At 41.0% G+C, this 21,832-nt stretch overlaps 1 protein-coding gene across 1 annotated transcript in view; it reads left to right on the top strand.

Annotated features, from left to right (window-relative positions):
* ADAM10 (ADAM metallopeptidase domain 10) overlaps nucleotides 1-21,832 on the top strand; it is a 147,501-nt gene that overhangs the window by 17,143 nt on the left and 108,526 nt on the right. Inside the window, exon 2 of the mRNA XM_062206009.1 lies at nucleotides 13,460-13,610. Within this exon, the coding sequence (XP_062061993.1) occupies nucleotides 13,460-13,610 (151 nt within the window). The remainder of the gene's footprint in view (nucleotides 1-13,459; nucleotides 13,611-21,832) is intronic.

Genomic DNA, 21,832 nt, shown 5'->3' with positions numbered 1-21,832 from the left:
CTATTCATTAATTCTTTTTAAAAAAATTTTATTTACTTTATATTTTTAAAATATTTATTTATTTGTTTGAAAGGTAGAGTTACACACACACAGAGAAGGAGAGACAGACAGAGAAAGAGATCTTCCATCCACTGGCTCATTCCTCAAGTGGCTGCAATAGCTAGGGCTGAGCCAGGCTAAAGCCAGGAGCTAGGAGCTTCTTCCAGATCTCCCATATAGGTGCAGGGGCCCATGCACTTGGGCCATCCTCTGCTGCTTTCCCAAGCATATTAGCAGGGAGCTGGATTAGAAGTAGAGCAGTTGAGACTCGAACTGGTGCCAGTATGGGATGTCAGTGTTGCAAGGCAAGGCTTTAACCCACTGAGCCACAGCACTGGCCCCATTATATTAATTCTGATGGCCATCATTTTTTGGAAGCACTTTTATAACTTTAATCAGCAATTAGTTTTCATCCAGGTTGACTGTAGGGTTTTGAAGTTGGTGATGAGTACATAGGTAACAAAGTATAGAGCTTGTTTGGCGATTCTTCAACCTCATTTGTTTTTTTGGAGAGTCTCCTGTGGATGTGGTATTAGATATTCCTTCTTCCTTTGGCCCAGGTATCACCATGCATATCTGGAGTCTCCTTCTGCTTTGTGGCAAATTTCCCATCACGTTGAGTACCTGAGGGGCACACTTTCTGAAGCCTGCTCCATGGATTCACTTAAGAGTGTTGATGGTGGCCAAAACTTCTTTGTGGCAGAATGACCCTTCTTCTCTCCACCCTTCTTTATGGGAGCCATCCTGCAGGGCCCAAGTCAGAAAAGAAGAGCCTTAGCCATCATTTAATGAATTCTTAGGTAGTGTGTAATATGCAGTATTATAAACACTTTATTTCTTAACTTATTTAATATATTTTATTTTATTTTATTTTTTTTAGGCATGGGTATTGCCATTTCACCTACTTTATTAATGGGAATACTGAGGCACAGGGAAGTAGGTAATTTACCCAAGGTCATTCAAGTAATATATGGCAAAGCTGGGATTCTAATCCATGAAATTTAGTACTAAAAAATAAAGATAATGCTTGCAAAACTATTGGAACATAAAGTAAGATGTGTTGGCCATATACTTCCCTTGGTTGTTGAAAAATTTAGATACAATGGTAATATGTTAGAAGTTTGTTCAGTAAATCATGAAAAATGCTGATGAAAACCACATGACTAATTGCTGAAACATATCTGAAACATGTTCATGGCATCAATAGAATTTCTTTATGTGGTCAATAGATTTTAAATAATTTTTATTTTTTTAAATCAGAGAGAGAGAGAGAGAGGAGAAAAGAGAACATTAGCGTGAGAGTGCACTCCCTTCTGCTGGTTGACTTCCCGGATGCCCACAGTGACTGGAGCTGCTCTTGGTGGAAACTCGGAGCCAAGAACTCAGTCCAAGTCTCCCACGTGGGTGACAATTGAGCCAGTCACTTGAACCATTATCACCTGATACTTCCCAGGGTTTGCATTAGGAGGAAGCTGGGATCAGGAAATGGAGCTGGGACTCAAACCCAGGCACTCTGATGCGGGATGCAGGCATCCTTCCTGCCAACTTACCTGCTAGGCCAAATGACTGCCCTGGTTTGTAAGTTAAAACATAATTGTATTTTATAAATGCTAGGCCTGTTAGAAATTCTGATACTTATTTAAATGAGTGTAATAGAATTGCATATTTTCAGATTGGCTTATGGCTCTTTTCTCAACAAATTAGAGTGGAAATTTCCAGGGCCGGCGCTGTGGCGTAGCGGGTAAAAGCCACCGTCTACAGTGCCGGCATCCCATATGGGTGCCGGTTCAAGATCCAGTTGCTCCAGCTCTCTGCTATTGCCTGGGAAAGCAGTGGAAGAAGGCCCAAGGCCTTGGTTCCCTGTACCTGCATGGGAGGCCTGGAGGAAGCTCCTGGCTCCTGGCTTCAGACTAGCTCAGCTCCTGCCATTGCAGCCAATTGAGGAGTGAACCAATGGATGGAAGACCTCTCTCTCTCTCTCACTGCCTTTCCTTCTCTGTGTAACTCTGACTTTCAAATAAATAAATAAATCTTAAAAAAAAAAAAAAGAGTGGAAATTTCCATGGAACATTGAATGGATTCATTATTTATATTAATATTTATTTGAAGCACCTGTTTTTGTGTTTGATCTGTTCTAGGTGCTATATCAGTGAACAAACCAAAGTTCTTTTTTTTTTTTTTTTTGCCAGGCAGAGACAGTGAGGGAGAGAGACAGAGGGAGAGTTATAGACAGTGAGAGAGAGAGAAAAAGGTCTTCCTTCCGTTGGTTCACTCCCCTAATGGCTGCTATGGTTGGTGCTGCGCTAATCCGAAGCCAGGAGCTGGGTACTTCCTCCCGGTCTCCCATGCGGGTGCAGGGACCCAAGCATTTGGACCATCCTCCACTGCCCTCCCGGGCCACAGCAGAGAGCTGGACTGGAAGAGGAGCAACCGGGACTAGTACCGGGTGCCCCAACCGGGACTAGAACCCGGGGTGCCAGTGCCGCAGGCGGAGGATTAGCCAAGTGAGCCACGGTGCTGGCCCAAACCAAAGTTCTTGTTCTGTTCTCACAGATCTTATATTCGGGGTTGGTGGAATATAGTTAGAAATTACATGGAGAAAAACAAAGAATATTAGAATGTGAATGACTGAGCCATGTGCTTTTAAATAGGGTGACCAGGGAAAGCTTTTGAAGGAATTGAATAGATATCCAAATGAAGGGTGACCATCAGCCCTGCTTTGGGGGAAGATGCTCCAGGCAGAGACAATAAAGATACTAATAGGGATGCAGCACAGAGTAAGGCAAAAGTGTTAGAAGATGAAATAAGAGAGATGGGAGTGGGGGATCCCTTTAAAATCCCTTTAAAGGTCAAGTGCAGCTGTGTAATCTGTGGTTAGGATTTTGAGTTGGGAAACCTTGGGATGGTTTTGAGCAGAACAGTGACATGTGACTTTCTTTGAACAGCCTTACTCTGGCTGCTGTGTAAAGAATAGACTGAAAGAGTGCAGGGGTGGAAGCAAAAGGAGGCCAGTCATTTATTTTGACTTTTGACTGTTTAGAACCTTTTGAACTTTGCTGTGTTTGACACATTTTCAGCCTTATGAGTTCCATCTCTCTGATTGAAATTTCCGGCCTTTCGTTTACAATTAGGACACTGGCGTGTGAACTAGTCTTAATGAACTAGGCACCTCTAATCAGAAGCATCACTGGAGACTTGGATTCTGAATTGAGCATAATTTTTGCTTACTGAACGCAGGGAACCCAGAACTCAATCCTGGTTTCTCATTGGGTTGGCAGGGACCTAAGTAGTTGAGCCATCATCTGCTGTATCCCTGGGTGTTCACTAGCAGAAAGCTGTAGTTGGAAGCCAACAAACCAGGTGTTCTGATTTGAGATGTGGGTGTCTCAAGCAGTATCTTAACTATTGTGTCAAATGACCTTCTTAAAAGAGCTTATATCCTTATTTTTTTTTTGCTTTTTATTTTTAAAAAATTTTAATTTTATTTATTTTACAATTTTTAATTAGTTTTTAAACATTCAATATGGTATGTTGATACCATAATGCTATTCCCTAATACAATAATGATATTCCCTCCCTCGCCCCACTTTTCTTTCCTCCACCCTCTTTTCTTCATCCTTCGAGAGCATATACATTTATGAACCTGGACTGCCAGAGTCTAGCAAGTAACAAGGAGCAGCACTAGAGTAGGTGATAAGGAATTGGAGTAGATAATTAGCTTGGAACTGGAAAATCATGAAGATCTCTAACAAGGGGAGATCAGGGATGAGTGGGTCTGAAGCCAAAGTCTGTTCCGATCAAGATGGGTGAACATTTAACATGTTTCCATTGACATTTGATGGCAGAGCTTTGTTCCATCCTAGTGTGGGCTCTTGACTGGTTGTTGAAGTATAGGAACAAACCTCAGTTGAGTAGGTCCAGACTCTGTATGTGGGAACAGGCAATTTTGTAGTGTCTGGCTGAGGTAAGTAGGGCAAAGGTTGGAAATTGGCCTGGGTTCCTGTAGAGTAAATTATGCCAATTTCAGTTACTAGCTGGGGAAATCAAGGGTATACGTATATATGTTTTGGTCTACAAAAAGTATATTCTTCTTTAGTATTTGTTTCATGTTTTCCCTCATCTTAAAGGTAGATGTCAAGTTAATTTTTGAGAGGTCTGCACTGTATGTGATGTATTTTGGTATTTTTTTTTCTTTTCATATTTTGTAGTTGTGTCAGAAACAGGAATGGCAATTTACCTTGCTTATATGATGAGTGTAGTAGAATTGTAGATTATCATGAAATCACTGAAACCAAAAACACCCCCTTGGCACAGTCTTCTGTTTGCTGTGTGACCTTAAGCTTGTTACATGTCCCTTAGACCTCAGTTTTCTGTAAAATCGAGTAATCATTTTTACGTTATAGACTTATAGTGTGGATTAAATGAAAAAAATGTATATTAGTGTGGAGTCTGGCAGAGCAAGTACTCACTAAGTTCTAATTGTTATTGTATCTAATTTATAATTATTGTTTAATTAAACATTTAATTAGAATATTTTTTGAATGTAACAAGCTGTCAGATATTAAATATATCTTATATATTAGAATGCTTTTTTTATTTTTTATTTTTTGACAGGCAGAGTGGATAGTGAGAGAGACAGAGAGAAAGGTCTTCCTTTGCCGTTGGTTCACCCTCCAATGGCCGCCGCAGCCGGTGCATTGCGCTGATCCGAGGGCAGGAGCCAGGTGCTTCTCCTGGTCTCCTATGTGGGTGCAGGGCCCAAGCACTTGGGCCATCCTCCACTGTACTCTCGGGCCACAGCAGAGAGCTGGACTGGAAGAGGGGCAACCGGGACAGAATCCAGCGCTCTGACCGGGACTAGAACCCTGTGTGCCTGCGCCGCAGGCGGAGGATTAGCCTAGTGAGCCGCGGCGCTGGCCTAGAATACTTTTAAAAACAAAATAGTTGTATGTAATTTTGGATTTTTAGTTTCTCCATTTAAAGATACGCAATATGAAATTACAAAAAACATTTTAAAGTGTCCTTTAGCTAGATTTGCATGTGAATTTTAAAATACTAGATTTCTAAAATGGCAGTGGGAAGAAACAGCCTTAGCATAATATTATGACTGTAGTATATGATGAAAAGCTAAAGATATTCTTATTAAAGTCAGGCACAAAGTAAAAATGCCCTTACTCATTAATATTCAGCATGGTTTGGTAGTTCTATTTAGTGTAATAAGTTTAAAAAATATATTAGGGGCTGGCACTGTGGTACAATGGGTTAAAGCCACAGCCTGCAGCACTGGCATCCCATATGGACACCGGTTCAAGTCCTGGCTGCTCTGCTTCTGATCCAGCTCTCTACTATGGCCTGGGAAAGCAGTAGAAGATGGCCCAAGTCCTTGGGCCCCTGTACCCATGTGGGAGACCCGGAAGAAGCTCCTGGTTCCTGGCTTAAGATCAGCTCAGCTCTGGCCACTGCAGTCATCTGTGGCGTGAACCAGCAGATTGAAGACCAATTTCTCTCTCAGTAACTCTTTCAAATAAATAAAATAAATCTTTAAAAAAAAAGATTATAGGGGCCGGCACCGTGGCTCACTTGGCTAATCCTCTGCCTGCGGTGCCGGCATCCGATATGGGCGCCGGATTCTAGTCCTGGTTCCTCCTCTTCCAGTCCAGCTCTCTGCAGTGGCTCAGGAGGGCAGCGGAGGATGGCCCAAGTGCTTGGGTCCCTGCACCTGCATGCGAGACCGGGAGGAAGCACCTGGCTCCTGGCTTCGGGCCAACGTAGCACTGGCCGTGGCGGCCATTTTGGGGTTGAACCAATGGAAGGAAGACCTTTCTCTCTCTCTCTCTCTCTCTCTCTCTCTCTCACTGTCTATAACTACCTATCTAAATAAAAAAAGAAAAAGAGGAACCACCAAACAGAAATTTAAAAAATGATTATAGATAGATGAATAAAATATTTAAAAATGGACAGTAGAACCAATAAGATGCCAGGAAACAAAATACAGACAATTTAACTGTTTTGCCTGAAGAGTTAAGGGGTTCTTGTGTTCCCTACAGAGGTTATTTTAGTTAGGGTTCTCAAAGAGGTACTTCAGAAAGTTGATGGAAAAATGGAATTAAAAGGAAAATTAATCTTCTGCATATCATTTTGGAATTTATGAATGGTTTCTTTCCTATTACGCATTGCCATGGACTTTCTGAAGAACCCTTCTATGAGGGAATTTATTTAGAGAATTGGCTCATGTGATTTTTTTTTAAGATTTATTTTATTGGGCTGGCGCCGTGGCTCAACAGGCTAATCCTCCACCTAGTGGTGCCGGCACACCAGGTTCTAGTCCTGGTCGGGGCGCTGGATTCTGTCCCGGTTGCCCCTCTTCCAGGCCAGCTCTCTGCTGTGGCCCGGGAAGGCAGTGGAGGATGGCCCGAGTGCTTGGGCCCTGCACCCCATGGAAGACCAGGAGAAGCACCTGGCTCCTGCCTTTGGATCAGCGCGGTGCACCGGCCGCAGTGCGCTGGCCGCGGTGGCCATTGGAGGGAGAACCAATGGCAAAGGAAGACCTTTCTCTCTGTCTCTCTCTCTTACTGTCCACTCTGCCTGTCAAAAATAAAAATAAATAAAAAAAGATTTATTATTTATGAAAGAGTTATACAGAGAGTGAAGAATAGGCAGAGAGGAAAGAGAGAGAGAGAGAGAGAGAGAGAGAGAGAGAGAGAGGTCCTCCATCTGCTGGTTCACTCCTCCAACTGCTGGAGCTGTGCTGATTCGAAGCCATACGCCAGGAGATTCTTTTGGGTCTCCCACATGGGTTCTGGGGCCCAAGGACTTGGGCCATCTTCCACTGCTTTCCTAGGCCATAGCAGAGAGCTGGATTGGAACTGGAGCAGCAGGGACTCGAACCCGTGCCCAAATGGGATGCCGGCACTGCAGGTGGTGGCTTATCTGCTATGCCACAGCGCTGGCCCTGGTTCATGTGATTTTGAAGGCTGCAAGCCCTACAATAAGCAAATATCGGCTGGAGAAACAGAGATGCTATCATCTGGCTCATTCCTTTTTTTGGAAAAAAAATTTTTTTGATTGATTTATATTAGAGGCAGAGAGAGAGAGGGAGGGAAAGAGAGAGAGAGAGAAGTCTTGCATTCACTGGTTCACTACCCAAATGGCCGTCATGGCCAGAGCTGGGCCGATTCGAAGCCAGGAGTCAGGAGCCTCTTCCAGGTCTCCCACATGGGTGCAGGGGCCCAAACACCTAGGTCATAACAGAAAGTTGGATCAGAAGAGGAGCAGCCAAGACCTGAACTGGTACCCATAAGGGATGTTGGCACTGCAGGCCGCAGCTCCACCTGCTACGCCACAGTGCTGCCCCGCCTTGCTGTTTTAAAAGATTTTTTTATTTATTTGTTTGTTTGTTTGTTTTATTTATTTCTGAGGCAGAGAGAGGGAGCGGGAGAGAGAGAGACGGAGGCTCTGGCTCATTCTAAGTCCAAAAATTTTAGATCCAGGGAGGTTGATGGTGGATGTGAATCTGAGACCAAAGAACAAAGATCCCAGGAGGCCACTGGAGTGTGTCCCACAGTCCACATGGCAGAGAGCCTGGTGTTCTTATGTCCAAGGACAGTAGAAGAGTATCAGCTCCAGGAGAGAGATTTTGCCTTTTCTTGCATTTTTATTCCGTCCAGGCCCCAGCTGATTGAATGCTGCCCTCCCACTTTGCTAGAATCAGTGTGAATCTTCCCCATTAAGTCTGTTGAATCACGTGTTAGACACCTCTGGAAACACACTCACAGACACACTCAGAGATAATGTTTTACCAGCTCTGTAGGTATTCCTTAATCTAGTCAACTCAGCACCCAAAATAAACCATGTAGAGGTCCGTAGAACTCAGGTTAATAGTCCTGGTATAGAAAAACAGGTGGGTTATAACTAGTCAGCACTAATACAACTATGTGCTCAAGTGTCTTTCCAGAAATTTGGTAAGTATAAATTACGGATATCATATTATTTTGTCCCTAAATACTTTAGAATGTATCTTAAAAAAATCAGGACCTTCTGCTGTGTTGTATGGAAAGAAAGTAGTAAGAATATTCTAGTGTTGTATGAAAGGAAAGTAGTAAGAATCCCTTAATGTCTCACAGTGGTTTCCATTTGTCCAGGATTGCTTCCAAATTTTGCTTTTTTTTCCCTTCTCAATTATTCTGTTTCTGTTTTGTTTCTTCCATTGGTATTGTTTTAATTTGTGTGTAGCATGTTATGTTCATGATTGTGTGAACTCTTCTGTGGATGTTCATTTTGCTCTGAAACAATACAGGTGACTTATTTTGTCCTGTGTCTGAAACCACAAACCATAGTTTGAAGGGCCAGTTATTTTGTGTTTTACTCATTTTTCTGTAGTCATGGGTCATGATCATGTACAGTCTTTTTGAAGCTTCCAGGTCTCTGTTCTCTTTTGAGGTGTTTTTTTTTTTTTTTTTTTTTTAAGGTTTATTTATTTGAAAGAGTTACAGAGAGAGGGAGAGAGAGAGAGAGAGAGAGCTTCCATCTGCTGATTCAGTCCCTAAATGGCTGCAGTGGCTGGTGCTTGGCCAGACAAGTGAGCAGCCAGGAGCTTCCTCTTGGCCTCTCACATGGGTAAAGGGGCCCAAGTACTTCGGCCATCTTCTGTTTCTTTCCCAGGCACATTGGAGCTTGATTGGAAGTGGAGTAGCTGGGAACCGAACCAGTGTAATATAGTATGCCTGCATCATAGGCGGCAGCTTCAACCCGCTATATCACAATGCCTTCCCCTCTTTTGAGGTTTTTGGAAAAGCACTCGTATGGCTTCTGAGAGTTAGGAGCAACATTAAGAGTCCAGGGAACTGTGCTTTTTCACGTTTTCATTAGAATATTCTGTTTATTTTCATGACTGCCTGTTTGAATGTTTTTATCATTGGATTATGCCTTGAGTTGCATTAGTTTAGTGACTCTTTTAGAAAAAAAAAAAAATCCTGATTTGTAGCCTTTTCCAATTTCAGTGTGTAGATTACCTCTGCTTCCCCTCCATCCTCCCATGACTGATTTCAAGCTACCAACACAGTGTCACTGAGCATGGATTTGGAAGGGAATTGGCACACATGAACTTGTGTCAGTGAGCCCAGCACGTATGATTATTTTCTTTTCCTATTTGGTTTCAGCTCTTGAGGGTTGATTTTTAATTTTTTTAATGGAAGAGTAAGCTTATTTTTATAAATTTGTTTTCACTCTTTCCTCTTTTGTTTGATTAAGTATTGAGGGGGAAGAAATTACTTAATACAGTTTTCAATGCATTATCTTTTTTTTTTTTTAAAGATTTATTTATTTATTTGAAAGTCAGAGTTACACAGAGAGAGGAGAGGTAGAGAGAGAAAGAGAGTGAGAAAGAGGTCTTCTATCCGTTGGTGCACTCCCCAATTGGCCACAATGGCCGGAGCTGCACCAATCAGAAGCCAGGAGCTTCTTCCGGGTTTCCCACGCTGGTTCAGGGGCCCAAGAACTTGGGCCATTTTCTGCTTTCCCAGGCCATAGCAGAAAGCTGGATCAGACGTGGAGCAGCTCGAGTCTCGAACCGGTGCCCATACGGAATGCCAGTGCTTCGGGCCAGGGCATTAACCCACTGTGCCACAGCGCTGGCCCCAGCAATGCATTATCTTAATGCCATTTTTTCATAATGGTGAGGTCATAAGTGCTGTTAAATTGTTTAGGCATAATAATACACACTAATAAGTCTTATATAGATGATGATTATGAGGTCAGATTCCTGGGTAACATTTTTAACTTTCCCAGTTAAACCTTGTGAATCATTCTATTTCAGCTATAAAGATTGAGAAAATTATTACTCAGGTTCTTTGGCAGTGAAAGTGAACAATATGTTGCTTTATAAAATTCCTTTGTGTGTGGGACAGAGAAAAGATGACTTTGTTTAATAACTTTCCTGGTAATGTCCACATAGTTGAGCTTTTGTCACATGTGCTGTACCAGAACAGCAGTAGTTATTGTTTTAAGTAATCAGAAGTGACAGAGTACATTATCTGAATTGTGACTTAAAAACTTGACTGTTTGGTTCTGCCAAAGAAGTGGAAGAAGAACACGCACGCCAAGTTTACCCTGTGGCTGTTCAGTCCACTTGAAAGAATTTCAGTTTAACTGTCCAATGAAAATTCTGCATTTTTAAAAAAGATTTATTTTATTTATTTGAAAGAGTTACAGAGTAGAGACAGAGAGAGGTCTTCCATCTTCTGGTTCACTCCCCAAATAATAGCAACGGCCAGAGCTGAGCTGATTAGGAGCCAGGAGCTTCTTCTGGGTCTCCCATGCAGGTGCAGGGGTCCAAGGACTTGGGCCATCTTCTACTGCCCTTCCAGGCCATAGCAGAGAGCTGGATCAGAAGTGGAGCAGCACTCGAACCTGTGCCCAGATGGGATGCTAGTGTAGCAGGCAGGGTCTTTAACCCACTGCACCATAACGCCAGCCCTACATTTGCTTTTCACAATGAAAGAAACTTCAAAAGTTCTAATTTTACAACTTCCTTATTCTTGGTTTCTTCTGATATTTTCTCTTATGTGACATACATTTTAGAGACCAAGTATAAATTTAAAAATATTTCTAGGGAACAGTGCTGTGGCATAGCAGGTAAAGCCACCACCTGCAGTGCTAGCATCCCATATGGGCATTTCTGATCTACCTCTCTGCTATGGCCTGGGAAAGCAGTAGAAGATGGCCAAGTCCTTGGGCCCCTGCATCTGCGTGGGAGACCTGGATGAAGCTCCTGGCTTTGGATTGGTGCAGCTCCAGCTGTTGTGGCTATCTGGGGAGTGAACCAGCATATGGAAGACCTCTCTCTCTCTCTCTCTCTCTCTCTCTCTCTCTGCCTCTGCCTCTCTGTACCTCTGCTAAATAAATCTTTAAATAAATAAATCTTTAAAAAAATATTTCTAAATAATATAGAAGGGGCTGCTGTTATGGCCTAGCTCATCCCATCTGAGCGCCAGATCAAGTCCTCGCTGCTCCACTTACCATTCAGCTCCCTGCTAATATTCCTAGAAAGACAGTGGAAGATGACCCAAGTGCTTGTGCTCTTGCCACCGTTGTAGAAGTACTGAATGGAGTTCCAGGCTCCTGGCTTCATCCTGGCTTCAGCCTTGGTTGTTGTGATAAATTAGGGAGTGAACAAGCCTGTGGATGGACTTTGTCTGTCTCTCTGTCTCTGACACTCTGCCTTTCAAATAAATAAAATAAGTATTTTTGTAAAAAAGAGCTTGGTGTAACATTTGATTCCATTATTTAGTCTTAAGTTTTAAAAGCTCTGTAGTAGTAGCTTTATTGTCTCATATACATTTGCTTCACTTTTTTTTTGTATTTGCAAAGATAGTTTTTTTGTTTTGTTTTGTTTTTGTTTTTTTTTAAGATTTATTTGAAAAGATTTATTTGAAAGGCAGAGTTAAAGAAAGAGGTCTTCCATACACTGGTTCTCTCCCCAAATGGCTGCCACAGCTGGAGCTGAGCTGATCCTAAACTAGGAGCCGGGAACATCTTACAGGTCTCCCATGTGGGTGTAGAGCCCAAGCATTTGAGCCATCCTCCGCTGCTTTCCCAGGCACATTAGCACGGAACTGGTTTGGAAGTAGAGCAACTGGAACTTGAACTGGTGCCCATGTGGGCTGCTGGCGCTACAGGCCTGGGCCACAGTGGTGGCAGCGGCCAGAGTTGGGTAGACAGGAGCCAAGAGCTCCTTCCAGGCTTCCCACATGGGTGTGGGGCATCAGGGGACTTGGGCCATCTTCCACTGCTTTCCCAGGCATATTAGCAGGGAGCTGGTTTGGAAGGGGAGCAGGTGTGACTTGAACCAGTGTCCATATGGGGTGTGGCACTGCAGACATAGGCTTAACTTGTACCACAGTGCTGGCCCGTAGTACTTGGGACTTTTAAAGCTCCAGAGACCTTGAGGTCTTCCGTCTTTGGCCTCACCTTATAAAATTAAAAAAATGAAGAGCAAGTTAAAGTAAACAACAGGGGATAATAAAGATCAAAGTAAAATCAACAAAATAGAAAAAATAGGGAATAAAAAAATCAAAGGAACTAAATGGTAGCCCTTTGAGAAGATCAATAAGATAAATTCCTAGCTGTCCTGATAAAAGCAAAGGAGCACAATTACAGCTTGTATGTATCAGGAAGGAGAGAGGTGACATAACTTGATTAAAAGATAGCAAAAATGCAATATGGCAATATTATGAGCAACTTTCTCTCCATAAATTCAACAGCTTGGGTGAAATGGGAAAATTCCTGCTGAAATTCATTCAAGGATAAATAAAGAGCTATCCAGTTTTTTTTTTTTTTTTTTATGAAATTGAAATTGTAGTTAATAAAAACCTTTTACACACACACACTCATACCCCACTCCAGGCCAAGATAGATTCACTGGCGAATTCCAGCATATATTCAAGGATAAGAAATACCAGTTTTACATAAATTTGTCCAGAAAATTGAAAAAGAGACAATATTCCTCAACATATTTTTTACTCTGATACTACAGCTTGGCAAAAGACTGCTTAAAAAATTCTTTACCAGTATTTCCTAAGAACACAGATAAAGATATTAAATAAAATCACAGCCAGTTGAATCCAACAATATGACTAGGTAGAGTTTGTATTAGTAGTATAAAGTTGGTTTAACTCCATTCAGTTAATTTACTATATTAATTAGCTTAAAAAAAAAAAAAAAAAACCTGTGTGGGCATCTTAATAAATGGAGAAAGAAGAGCTGGCATTTGGTGTAGTGGTTAAGTTACCACTTGGGACACATGCATCTCATAATGGAAAGCCTGTTTTGAATACTGGCTTCTTCATTTCCAACTAGCTTCCTGCTAATGCATACTCTTGGAGGCAGCAGATGATGGCTGTAGTACCTGGATACCTGGCACTCAAGTGGGAGACCTGGATGGAACTCTGGGCTTCTGTCTTCAGTCTAGACCAGACCCGATTGTTGGGAGTATTTGAGGGGTAAACCAGCAGATGGAAGATCTCTCTCTCTCTCACACTCTCTCTCACTCTCTCTCCCTCCCTCTCTGCATTCCAAATAAAATGAAAATAATTTTAAAAATAGAGAAGGAGCAGCTGAGAAAGACCAGCATCTGTTCTTGAGAGTTTTTATCAGCAAAATGTGAAAAAAGAAAACTTCTTCAACCTGATAAAGAACACTAAGAAATCTGCAGCTGTCACCCAAACTTTTGTCTGTGGTTGAAATTACAGTAAGTTAAAAAACATAAAATAATATTTGTGGAATATTCATAATATTATTACCTGCATTCGTGAGACAATTATTTCATACATACTGGAATAATCAAAGAATCATAGAATCATATTAAACCGAGAAGGAACCTTCCATGTGATACTGATTAAAACTGTTGTTCTGATTTTTATAGGTCAGTATGGAAATCCTTTAAATAAATACATCAGACATTATGAAGGATTATCTTACAGTGTGGATTCATTACACCAAAAACACCAGCGTGCCAAAAGAGCAGTCTCACATGAAGACCAGTTTTTACGTCTGGATTTCCATGCTCATGGGCGGTGAGTAAATTTGCTGCTGACTGTATCTGAAATTGTTATGTATTCATCTAATTTGAGAGAAGAAATTCTTACACTGAATATCCCTTCTCTAATGCAATGGTCCCCATTTGGAAAGTCAGCCTTCACAAGAATTTGATATATACATCACAGAATTTCTTTTTTCAAAGTGGATTATCATTTTATGTTTAATGTTAAGGAAATAGATTTAAATGTTTTTGGATTTATAAATCGGATCTATTATTTTATTTGAAGATACAAGGGGACTTCAGAAAGTTCATGGAAAGATGGAATTAAAAAATAAATGTACAAAAAAATTAGAAACTCATCCTTAGTTTTTTCAAAATACTGATTTTCAATTAATGCTTTAAAAAGCATGTTATTCATTAATTTACTTACTCAAGAAGCAGAGAGAGAGAGAGCATTCTAGTTACTGGTTCACTACCCAGATGCCTCCAGTGTTTGGGCCTGGGCCAGACTGATACTGGGGGCTGAGAACTCAGTCCAGCTCTCCTACATCGGGTGGCCAATATCAATTACCTGAGCCATTACCTACTGCCAGGTGTGCTTTTGCACAAAGCTGGAATTCTCAGTGTAAGCAGTGCTTGAACCCAGGTATTCTGATACGGGATGTGGGCATCTTAACTGCAGGAATGTATGCCCACTGCTTCTATGAAAGTTTTGAAGATCACTCATGAATCTTTTTTCTTTAAGATTAATTTATTTATTTGAAAGAGTTACACACAGAGAGAAGGATAGGCGGGGTGGGGGGGGGTCTTCCATCTGCTGGTTCACTCCCCAGTTGGCTGCAACTTCCAGAGGTGGGCTGATCTGAAGCCAGGAGCCAGGAGCTTCTTCCAGGTCTCCTATGTGGGTATAGGGGCCCAAGGACTTAAGCCACCTTCTGCTGCTTTTCCAGGCCATAGCAGAGCTAGATCAGAAGTGGAGCAGGCAGGACTTGAACCGGCGTTCATATGGGATGTCGGCACTGCAGGCAGTAGCTTTACCTACTATGCCACAGCACCAGCCCCCTCATGAATCTTTAAAGATGATTTTGTGTTCACGGTTTCTCATGTTTGCTATGTCAATACATATATTTTTTAGATTTATTTATTTATTTGAAAGAGTTAGAGAGAGGTCTTGAATCGCTGGTTCACTTCCCAAATGACTGCAATGGTCAGAGCCTTGGTGGATCTGAAGTCAGGAGCCTCGAGCTTCCTCCAGGTCTGCCACACCGGTTTAGGGGCCCAAGGAATTGAGCCATGTTCTGCTGCTTTCCAAGGCCATAGCGGAGAGGTGGATTGGAAGTGGAGTATCTGGGACTTGAACTGGTGCTTATATGGGATGCTAGCACTGCAGGCAGTGGCATTACCGGCTATGCCATAGTGCCGTCCTCTGTGGTCAATATTTCTTATCATCTGGTACCAGCAGAGAAGGTAACTAGTTGTGTGCCATTGGCTTTATTTTCCCATTAGTGTAGTTTTATCAGTTCTAAAATGACAGCTGGTAGAGAAATTACCATTCAGTTCTCAAACAAAATAGTTAAGGGATTAAAAAAAAGGGGAGCCAAAGGAAAGAGGTAAAAATCACATTTATTCAGTGCATATTGTGTTCTAGATGCTTTATCTGCATCTTCTCACTGAATCGTCTGAGTGCTCAGATAAGGTAAATATCATTTTGTATCTGAGGAAACAAAGGCTCAGGGAAATTACTTAATTTACACAGCCTAGGATTGAACCAGACCTCAATGACTCAAATACTCATAGTCTTCTATCTTTTTGCCTGTTAGAGGTCCTTAGACATAAAATATTTTGAGATTTTTTTTTTGTTAGAGACCTTTTTTTACCTGCTGTAATTAGTAGATCTGTTCCTTTTGTAGTTTTTCTCCTGACGTGGCCTTGATTAAGACCTCTTTTATTCACTTCCCAGTAGTCTTTCTGGCTTCCACTTTGTTTTCATTAAAGCTTATCTTTTCTGCTGTAAGATGACTCTTCCTAAATCTTCCATTAATGATTGTTCACCAGATTTCTTAATTTTTTTTTTTTTTTTTTGACAGGCAGAGTGGATAGAGAGAGAGAGACAAAGAGAAAGGTCTTCCTTTTTGCCGTTGGTTCACCCTCCAATGGCCGCTACGGCCAGCGCATCGTGCTGATCCGAAGCCAGGAGCCAGGTGCTTCTCCTGGTCTCCCATGCAGGTGCAGGGCCCAAGAACCTGGGCCATCCTCCACTGCCTTCCTGGGCCATAGCAGAGAGCTGGCCTGGAAGAGGGGCAACCGGGATAGAATCCGGCGCCCCAACCGGGACTAGAACCTGGTGTGCCGGCACCGCAAGGCAGAGGATTAGCCTGTTAAGCCACGGCGCCGGCCTCTTAATGTATTTTTTTAACTTCTTTTAAATATTTTTCTTTTCATTCCCTCCCTCCCTGCCTCCTTCCTTCCTCCCTCCCTCCCTCCCTCCCTCTCTCTTTCTCTCTCTCTCTCTCTCTCCTTCCCTCTCTCCCTCCCTCCCTCCCCCTTCCTCTCTCTCCACTCTCCAAGTGGCCTCAAGGGCCGGAGCTGGGCCAATCCGAAGCCAGGCGCCAGGAGCTTCTTCCAGGTCTCTTACGTGGGTGCAGGGGCCCAAGGACATGGGCCATCTTTTGCTGCTTTCCCAGGCTATAGCCGAGAGCTGGATCAGAAATGGAGCAGCCAGGACCTGAACCAGCACCCATTTGGGATGCCAGCATTAAGGGCGCATGATGGCTTTACCCACTATGTCACAGCACCTGTCCCCCTTTTTTTTTTTCTTAAGATTTATTTATTTATTTGACAGAGTTAGAGAGAGGAGAGACAGAAATCTTAGGGTTGCTTTAAATAGAAATCTGTTTAACTATATAATTGTGCTGTCTTTTTTAGAATTGATCTAATTTCAGATTTTTTCAATTATTATACTATGTGTACATTCACATTGTCTTAGAATTTGAACCTAAAAACGGGCATTATAGGGCTTGCGCTGTTGTATAGCAGGTAAAGCTGCTGCCTACAGTGCCAGCATCCAATATGAGTGCCAGCTTGAGACCCGGCTGTGCCACTTCCAATGCAGCTCTCTGCTATGGCCCGGGAAAGCAGTAGAAGATGGCCCAAGTACTTGAGCCCCTGCACATGCATGGGAGACCTGGAAGAAGCTCTAGGCTTCTGGCTTCGGATCAGCTTAGTTCCAGCTTTTGTGGCCATTAGGGAGTGAAGCAGTGGATAGAAGACCTCTCTCTCTCTCTCTCACTCGCTCGCTCTCTCTCTGCCTCTGCCTCTCTGTAATTCTGCCTTTCAGATAAGTAAATAATTCTTTTTTAAAAATGTGCATTATAATTACTTTCTAACATACTTGAAAGTGTGATTTGGGGACTGGTACTGTGATGTAGTGGGTGAAGCTGCTGCCTGAAGTTATGGGATCCCATGTGGGAGCCGATTCCAGTCTCAACAGCTCCACTTCCAATCTAACTCTCTGCTATGGCCTGGGAAAACAGTGAAAAATGACCCGAATGTTTGGGTCCCTGCACCCGCATGGGAGACCAGGAGGAAGCACATAGCTCCTGGCTTCAGATAGGCACAGCGCGCCGGCTGTAGCGGTCATTTGGGGGGTGAACCAATGGAAGGAAGACCTTTCTCTCTGTCTCTCTCTCTCACTCTCTAACTCTGCCTGTAAAAAAAAAAAAAAATGTTGTTTGACTGCTGGAAGTTCTGGTATTATTTTTTCCTTTCCTTAAAACGGGGCTATAGAATGACTGAAATTTTATAATTACTCATTTCCTGCTATAGAAAATCCCTCTTCTCCAGCATTAACAGATAATAGTTTTGGCACACTGTTGCTACTTTTTACAGGGTTTGTGTCTATCCAAATGATTGATTATTTGGTTAACAGTTTGTCATAATAATTTATATTCTTAAACATTTCTACTTGTATTTACATTTATTATGACTATAGATTTGGGGTGACTGTTGGCTGCAGTTGGCTGGAGCTCAGTCTATAAAATGTATAGAGTCTTATGCACTGTGACTACACTTGTCTATTTTTCATGCTTTTAAAAATAACATGTAGAGTTTGTTTCCCCTATTCACATAGAGGAGCTTTATCCCCTAGAATCAGATCAGTGTACTTTAATAAATTACAGAATGTGTTAAATACTATGTAGTTAACTTAGACATACAAAGAATATGCTTAAGAAGGATTCTGTGTAGATAATTATTATGTGATTCTGGGTCTGTGTACCTAAGCACATGATCAGAGTTCTTTCAAACTGGTTTCCAGGTTCCCTAAATAAGGAAGGATGTGTTACATCTCAAGTTTACACATGTTAAAGTTATGTCTCAATTCTTCCAGGCCCAAAGTTCACCCTTAGAATTCCTTGAAAAATTATTTCTCTTGAAATAAAGTTCAGAGTTGTTTGAAGATAAGTGTGTCATTTGAGCTAGTATTTCAGTTGTTGAGGAAAGATAGATGTTTTGAAAGATTCCAACCATGTTCATTAGATTGTTAAAATATTTTTGTGGTAGACACTGTGGTAAAATACATATACTGTACTGGGAAATTAAGAGTTAGTTTTCTAAATTTTATAAATTATTTCGCTTAAATATGTTCTGATAAATGGGATTGCCCAATAGCAGTATTGTATGGATTTCACTTACAGCACTAACTACATTTTATTTATAATTTTGTTTGCAAACAAATGTATATATCCTCTTTTGTGAACTTAAAGTGCAGCATGTGAGTCTTCTGTACCTTTTTTTATGTAGAGGTTGGTTGTTTAGAGTATATTGAGTGAGTGAATGAATGAATGAAGAAATAGAAAGGCAACAGAACATTTATAAGTATCGGGGGAATTATGTAACTGACACTTTTATTTAAGATTGTCTCTAATCATAGAGTTTAATCATAAAAAGTAAAATATCAATTGCTTATGGGATATTGAATTTGATGGATGATAAACTACACTAAAATGTTAGGGAATAGATTTTCAGTTTAAATATTGTGTACTCTGTATTATCTAGTTGTTTTTAATCACTAAGTAGTAGTTAGATTCATTGTATTGTAGGACACAGTTGTTTTTTTTTTATAATTCTAGAGGATTTATTTTCTTTCAACCTTCAAGTTCATGTGAAAGTATATGCTGTTCTAGGGACTGTTCATTGTGATTCTCTTCCCAGGTTCTTAGTGACATGGTATATCCTGCCATTCCTGGATTAACCATCATGTATGACTATTGTAGGCTTATGTGGGATCAATTTTCTAAATTTCATTAGGAACTTGGTTTACATAATTTTTTATAAAATGTGAGTTTGGTATTGTTTTAAATTTTGATTCTATATAATATAATGGAATATTACCTTAGTCATATTGATGTAGGTGAAAATTAGAATAAATATCTGATTTGGATTTATTCTGGGTTTTTAGTATAGCATGAGAAAAATTTCACTGCAAGATTGTATTGTAGTACTTTATTGTATAACAGTCATTATGTGGCTTATGTATATTTTAATGTATACTTCTTGCTGGCAACTGCCATTGAAGAGGAGCATAAGGGATCATTCTGCTTCTTAGTAGAACTTGTATGAATTTCTTGAAATACTGTTTCAAAGAGGTAATTTAAAAAGTTCAAAGAAGTATTTGAAAAGTATTATTTTAAAAAAGATAGTTATGATACAGTTTATATTTTTGGAAGGAAGTACATATACACTTCATATTGAACTATGTATTTTCCTTTTGCAAATATATGTATGTTTAAACTTTTTCATTCTTTATATCTTATTTCCCAGGTTTTGTACTTTTGGGCAGGCAAGTGTCATTTTCTGGTCCTCTCACCACTTGCTCACAGGCTTGTGTCTGATAGTTTATTTAGTAATGTAGCTTTAACATCATAGTGTTTATAGTTGATGACTTAAACAGTGAATGTGAGAAACAAGGTGTATGCCTCATGGAAAAGCCCACCTATTGTTTTCCGTAATTGTAAGGTTTCTTTCATACTAATATTGCTTGTGTAGTTGGGTCTTTTGTGAGATAATAACCCTAGCTCAAATTTAATACAAATTCACAGCTAACCTTTGTTTTTCTTTCTGTTCTTCAAGTACCTAAACCCCTGTAAGATTGTTGTACTGTTTCTTAAAGGTGCAACAGAGATGTATGTGAATGTTACATAAATGTTTATCTTATTTCATTATATCTAAAAATCCTTAATAGTAACTATATTGAATGAATATGTTTAGTTTATTAGTTTTACTATAATATGCATATTTGGATTGTTTTGTTAAAAATCAGTGAAACTTTATATAGTGTGATATTTTTAAACTGATAAACATCTCTAAGAACCCTTAATAATCACATATAGAGTTCTCTTTTACAATACTTTCTGAATACTCATTCTTTAGCTGGTTGTATCATTAGAGAAGAGGTCGTCTCTAATTTCTTAAAGCCTTTCTCTATTTCTGTGGGTTGACAAATGGTTTTGATACTTGTGTACAGGAATAAAGTTAAGTTGTGTATTCTCTGAAGTCTTAGTAAGCCCCCAAAGCAGTCTTCCATGTGTCTGAACCAACAAATTAAATATAAACACAAGGTCTAACAAATCAAGAATCTCAGTTATAATAGTATGCAACAAATAGTAATTTTTTGTAACAGTATTTATTGTCACTTTTGTTTAAGAGGGGATCAAATGCCAATTCAGTTAAATTGAATTTTAAAAAATCTTTTTTTATTTGAAAGGCACAGAGAGAGGGAGAGGGAGAGATCTATACCGTCTGCTGGTTCACTCCCCAAATGCCTATAACAGTTGGGGCTTGGCCAGGCTGAAGCTGGAAGCTGGGAACTCAGTGGAGTCTCCTGTATGGGTGGCAGGAACCCAAGTACATGAGCCCCCGCCTGTTGTCTCTCAGGGTGTGCATTAACATGAAGCTGGACTTGAGAATAAGGCCGGGACTAGAATCCAGGCACTTCAGTTTGAGTTGTGGGCATTCAAACAGCATCCTAATTGCAACATCAATTGCCTGCCCTTCAGTTAAATAGTTTTGGTCTCTGGATTGAATGAAAACTTTTTTGTGCATTTCCTTTAGTTCTCAGTTTATTTATGCATCAGGAGGTGTTTTTGTACTGTTGATTTCCCAGAATTTACTAAATCTACCTTCATATTTTATTTCAGTCCCTTCATTGTTTTATTAAGCAAGTAACATTTTCCAGGCACGCAGTATTCATTAGAAATAGAGTAGTTGAACAAGATAAGGTCCTTGGCCTTGGGGAAAACAAGTATTTGATCAGGACTAACAGCTGTGATAAATGTAGGAAAGGAGTGTTCTGAAGATTGCTATGGGATTATATATGGTGATTTCATCCTTTGTGGGGACCAGGGAAGGCCCTTCTTAGGAAATAGCATTGAAGTGGATCCTGAAGGATAGCTGAAGAAGTTGCTTAAGCAAAGAAAGGGAGGAAATGTGTTCTGGACAGAGGAAACAGCATGTGCAGGTACACTGAGAGGAAAAGTGGCATGTTCATGGAATTGAAGAGTTTCATATGACTGGTGCTTAAAATTGAGAGTGAGTGCTTACAAATGAGGCTGGAGATGTATGAGCCAGGTCTTAGAGAGTGTGTGCAGGTTATGGTGACAGGTGTTTGCTTAGCTGTGGAAGTTTTTTTTTTTTTTTAAAGATTTATTTATTTCTCTGAAAGGCAGAGTTACAGAGAGGCAGAGGCAGAGAGAGAGAGAGAGGTCTTCCATCTGCTGGTTCACTCCCCAGATGGCCACAACGGCTGGAGCTGTGTTGATCTGAAACCAGGAGCCAAGAGCTTCCCGTGGGTCTCCCATGAGGGTGTAGGGACCCAAGGACTTGGGCTATCCTCCACTGCTTTCCCAGGCCACAGCAGAGAGTTGGATCAGAAGTGGAACAGCCGGGATGGGACTCAAACCAGTGCCCATGTGGGGTGCTGGCCCTGCAGGTGGTGGCTCTGCCTGCCACACCACAGCTCTGGCCCTCAGCTGTGGAAGGTTTCTAATGATAACTATCTTCATGAAATTTAAAAAGGCCAACCTAGCTTCCAGTAAAGAATAATTTGGAAAATAGTGGGGCAAGATGCACCGGGACTAGTCAGGAAACTGTTGTACTGATGGGAGATTGTGTCTTATATTAAGTACTAGAGATGAGGAAGGAGAGTGAAGGGACTTGAGAGATGTTGGAAGGCAGAGTTGATTTGGCTTGGTTGATATG

Source organism: Lepus europaeus, chromosome 11 (assembly GCF_033115175.1).
Source record: "Lepus europaeus isolate LE1 chromosome 11, mLepTim1.pri, whole genome shotgun sequence".
NCBI lineage: Eukaryota > Metazoa > Chordata > Mammalia > Lagomorpha > Leporidae > Lepus > Lepus europaeus.
Note: the sequence above shows the minus strand (reverse complement) of the source record. Positions and strands in the feature narration are given on the sequence as shown.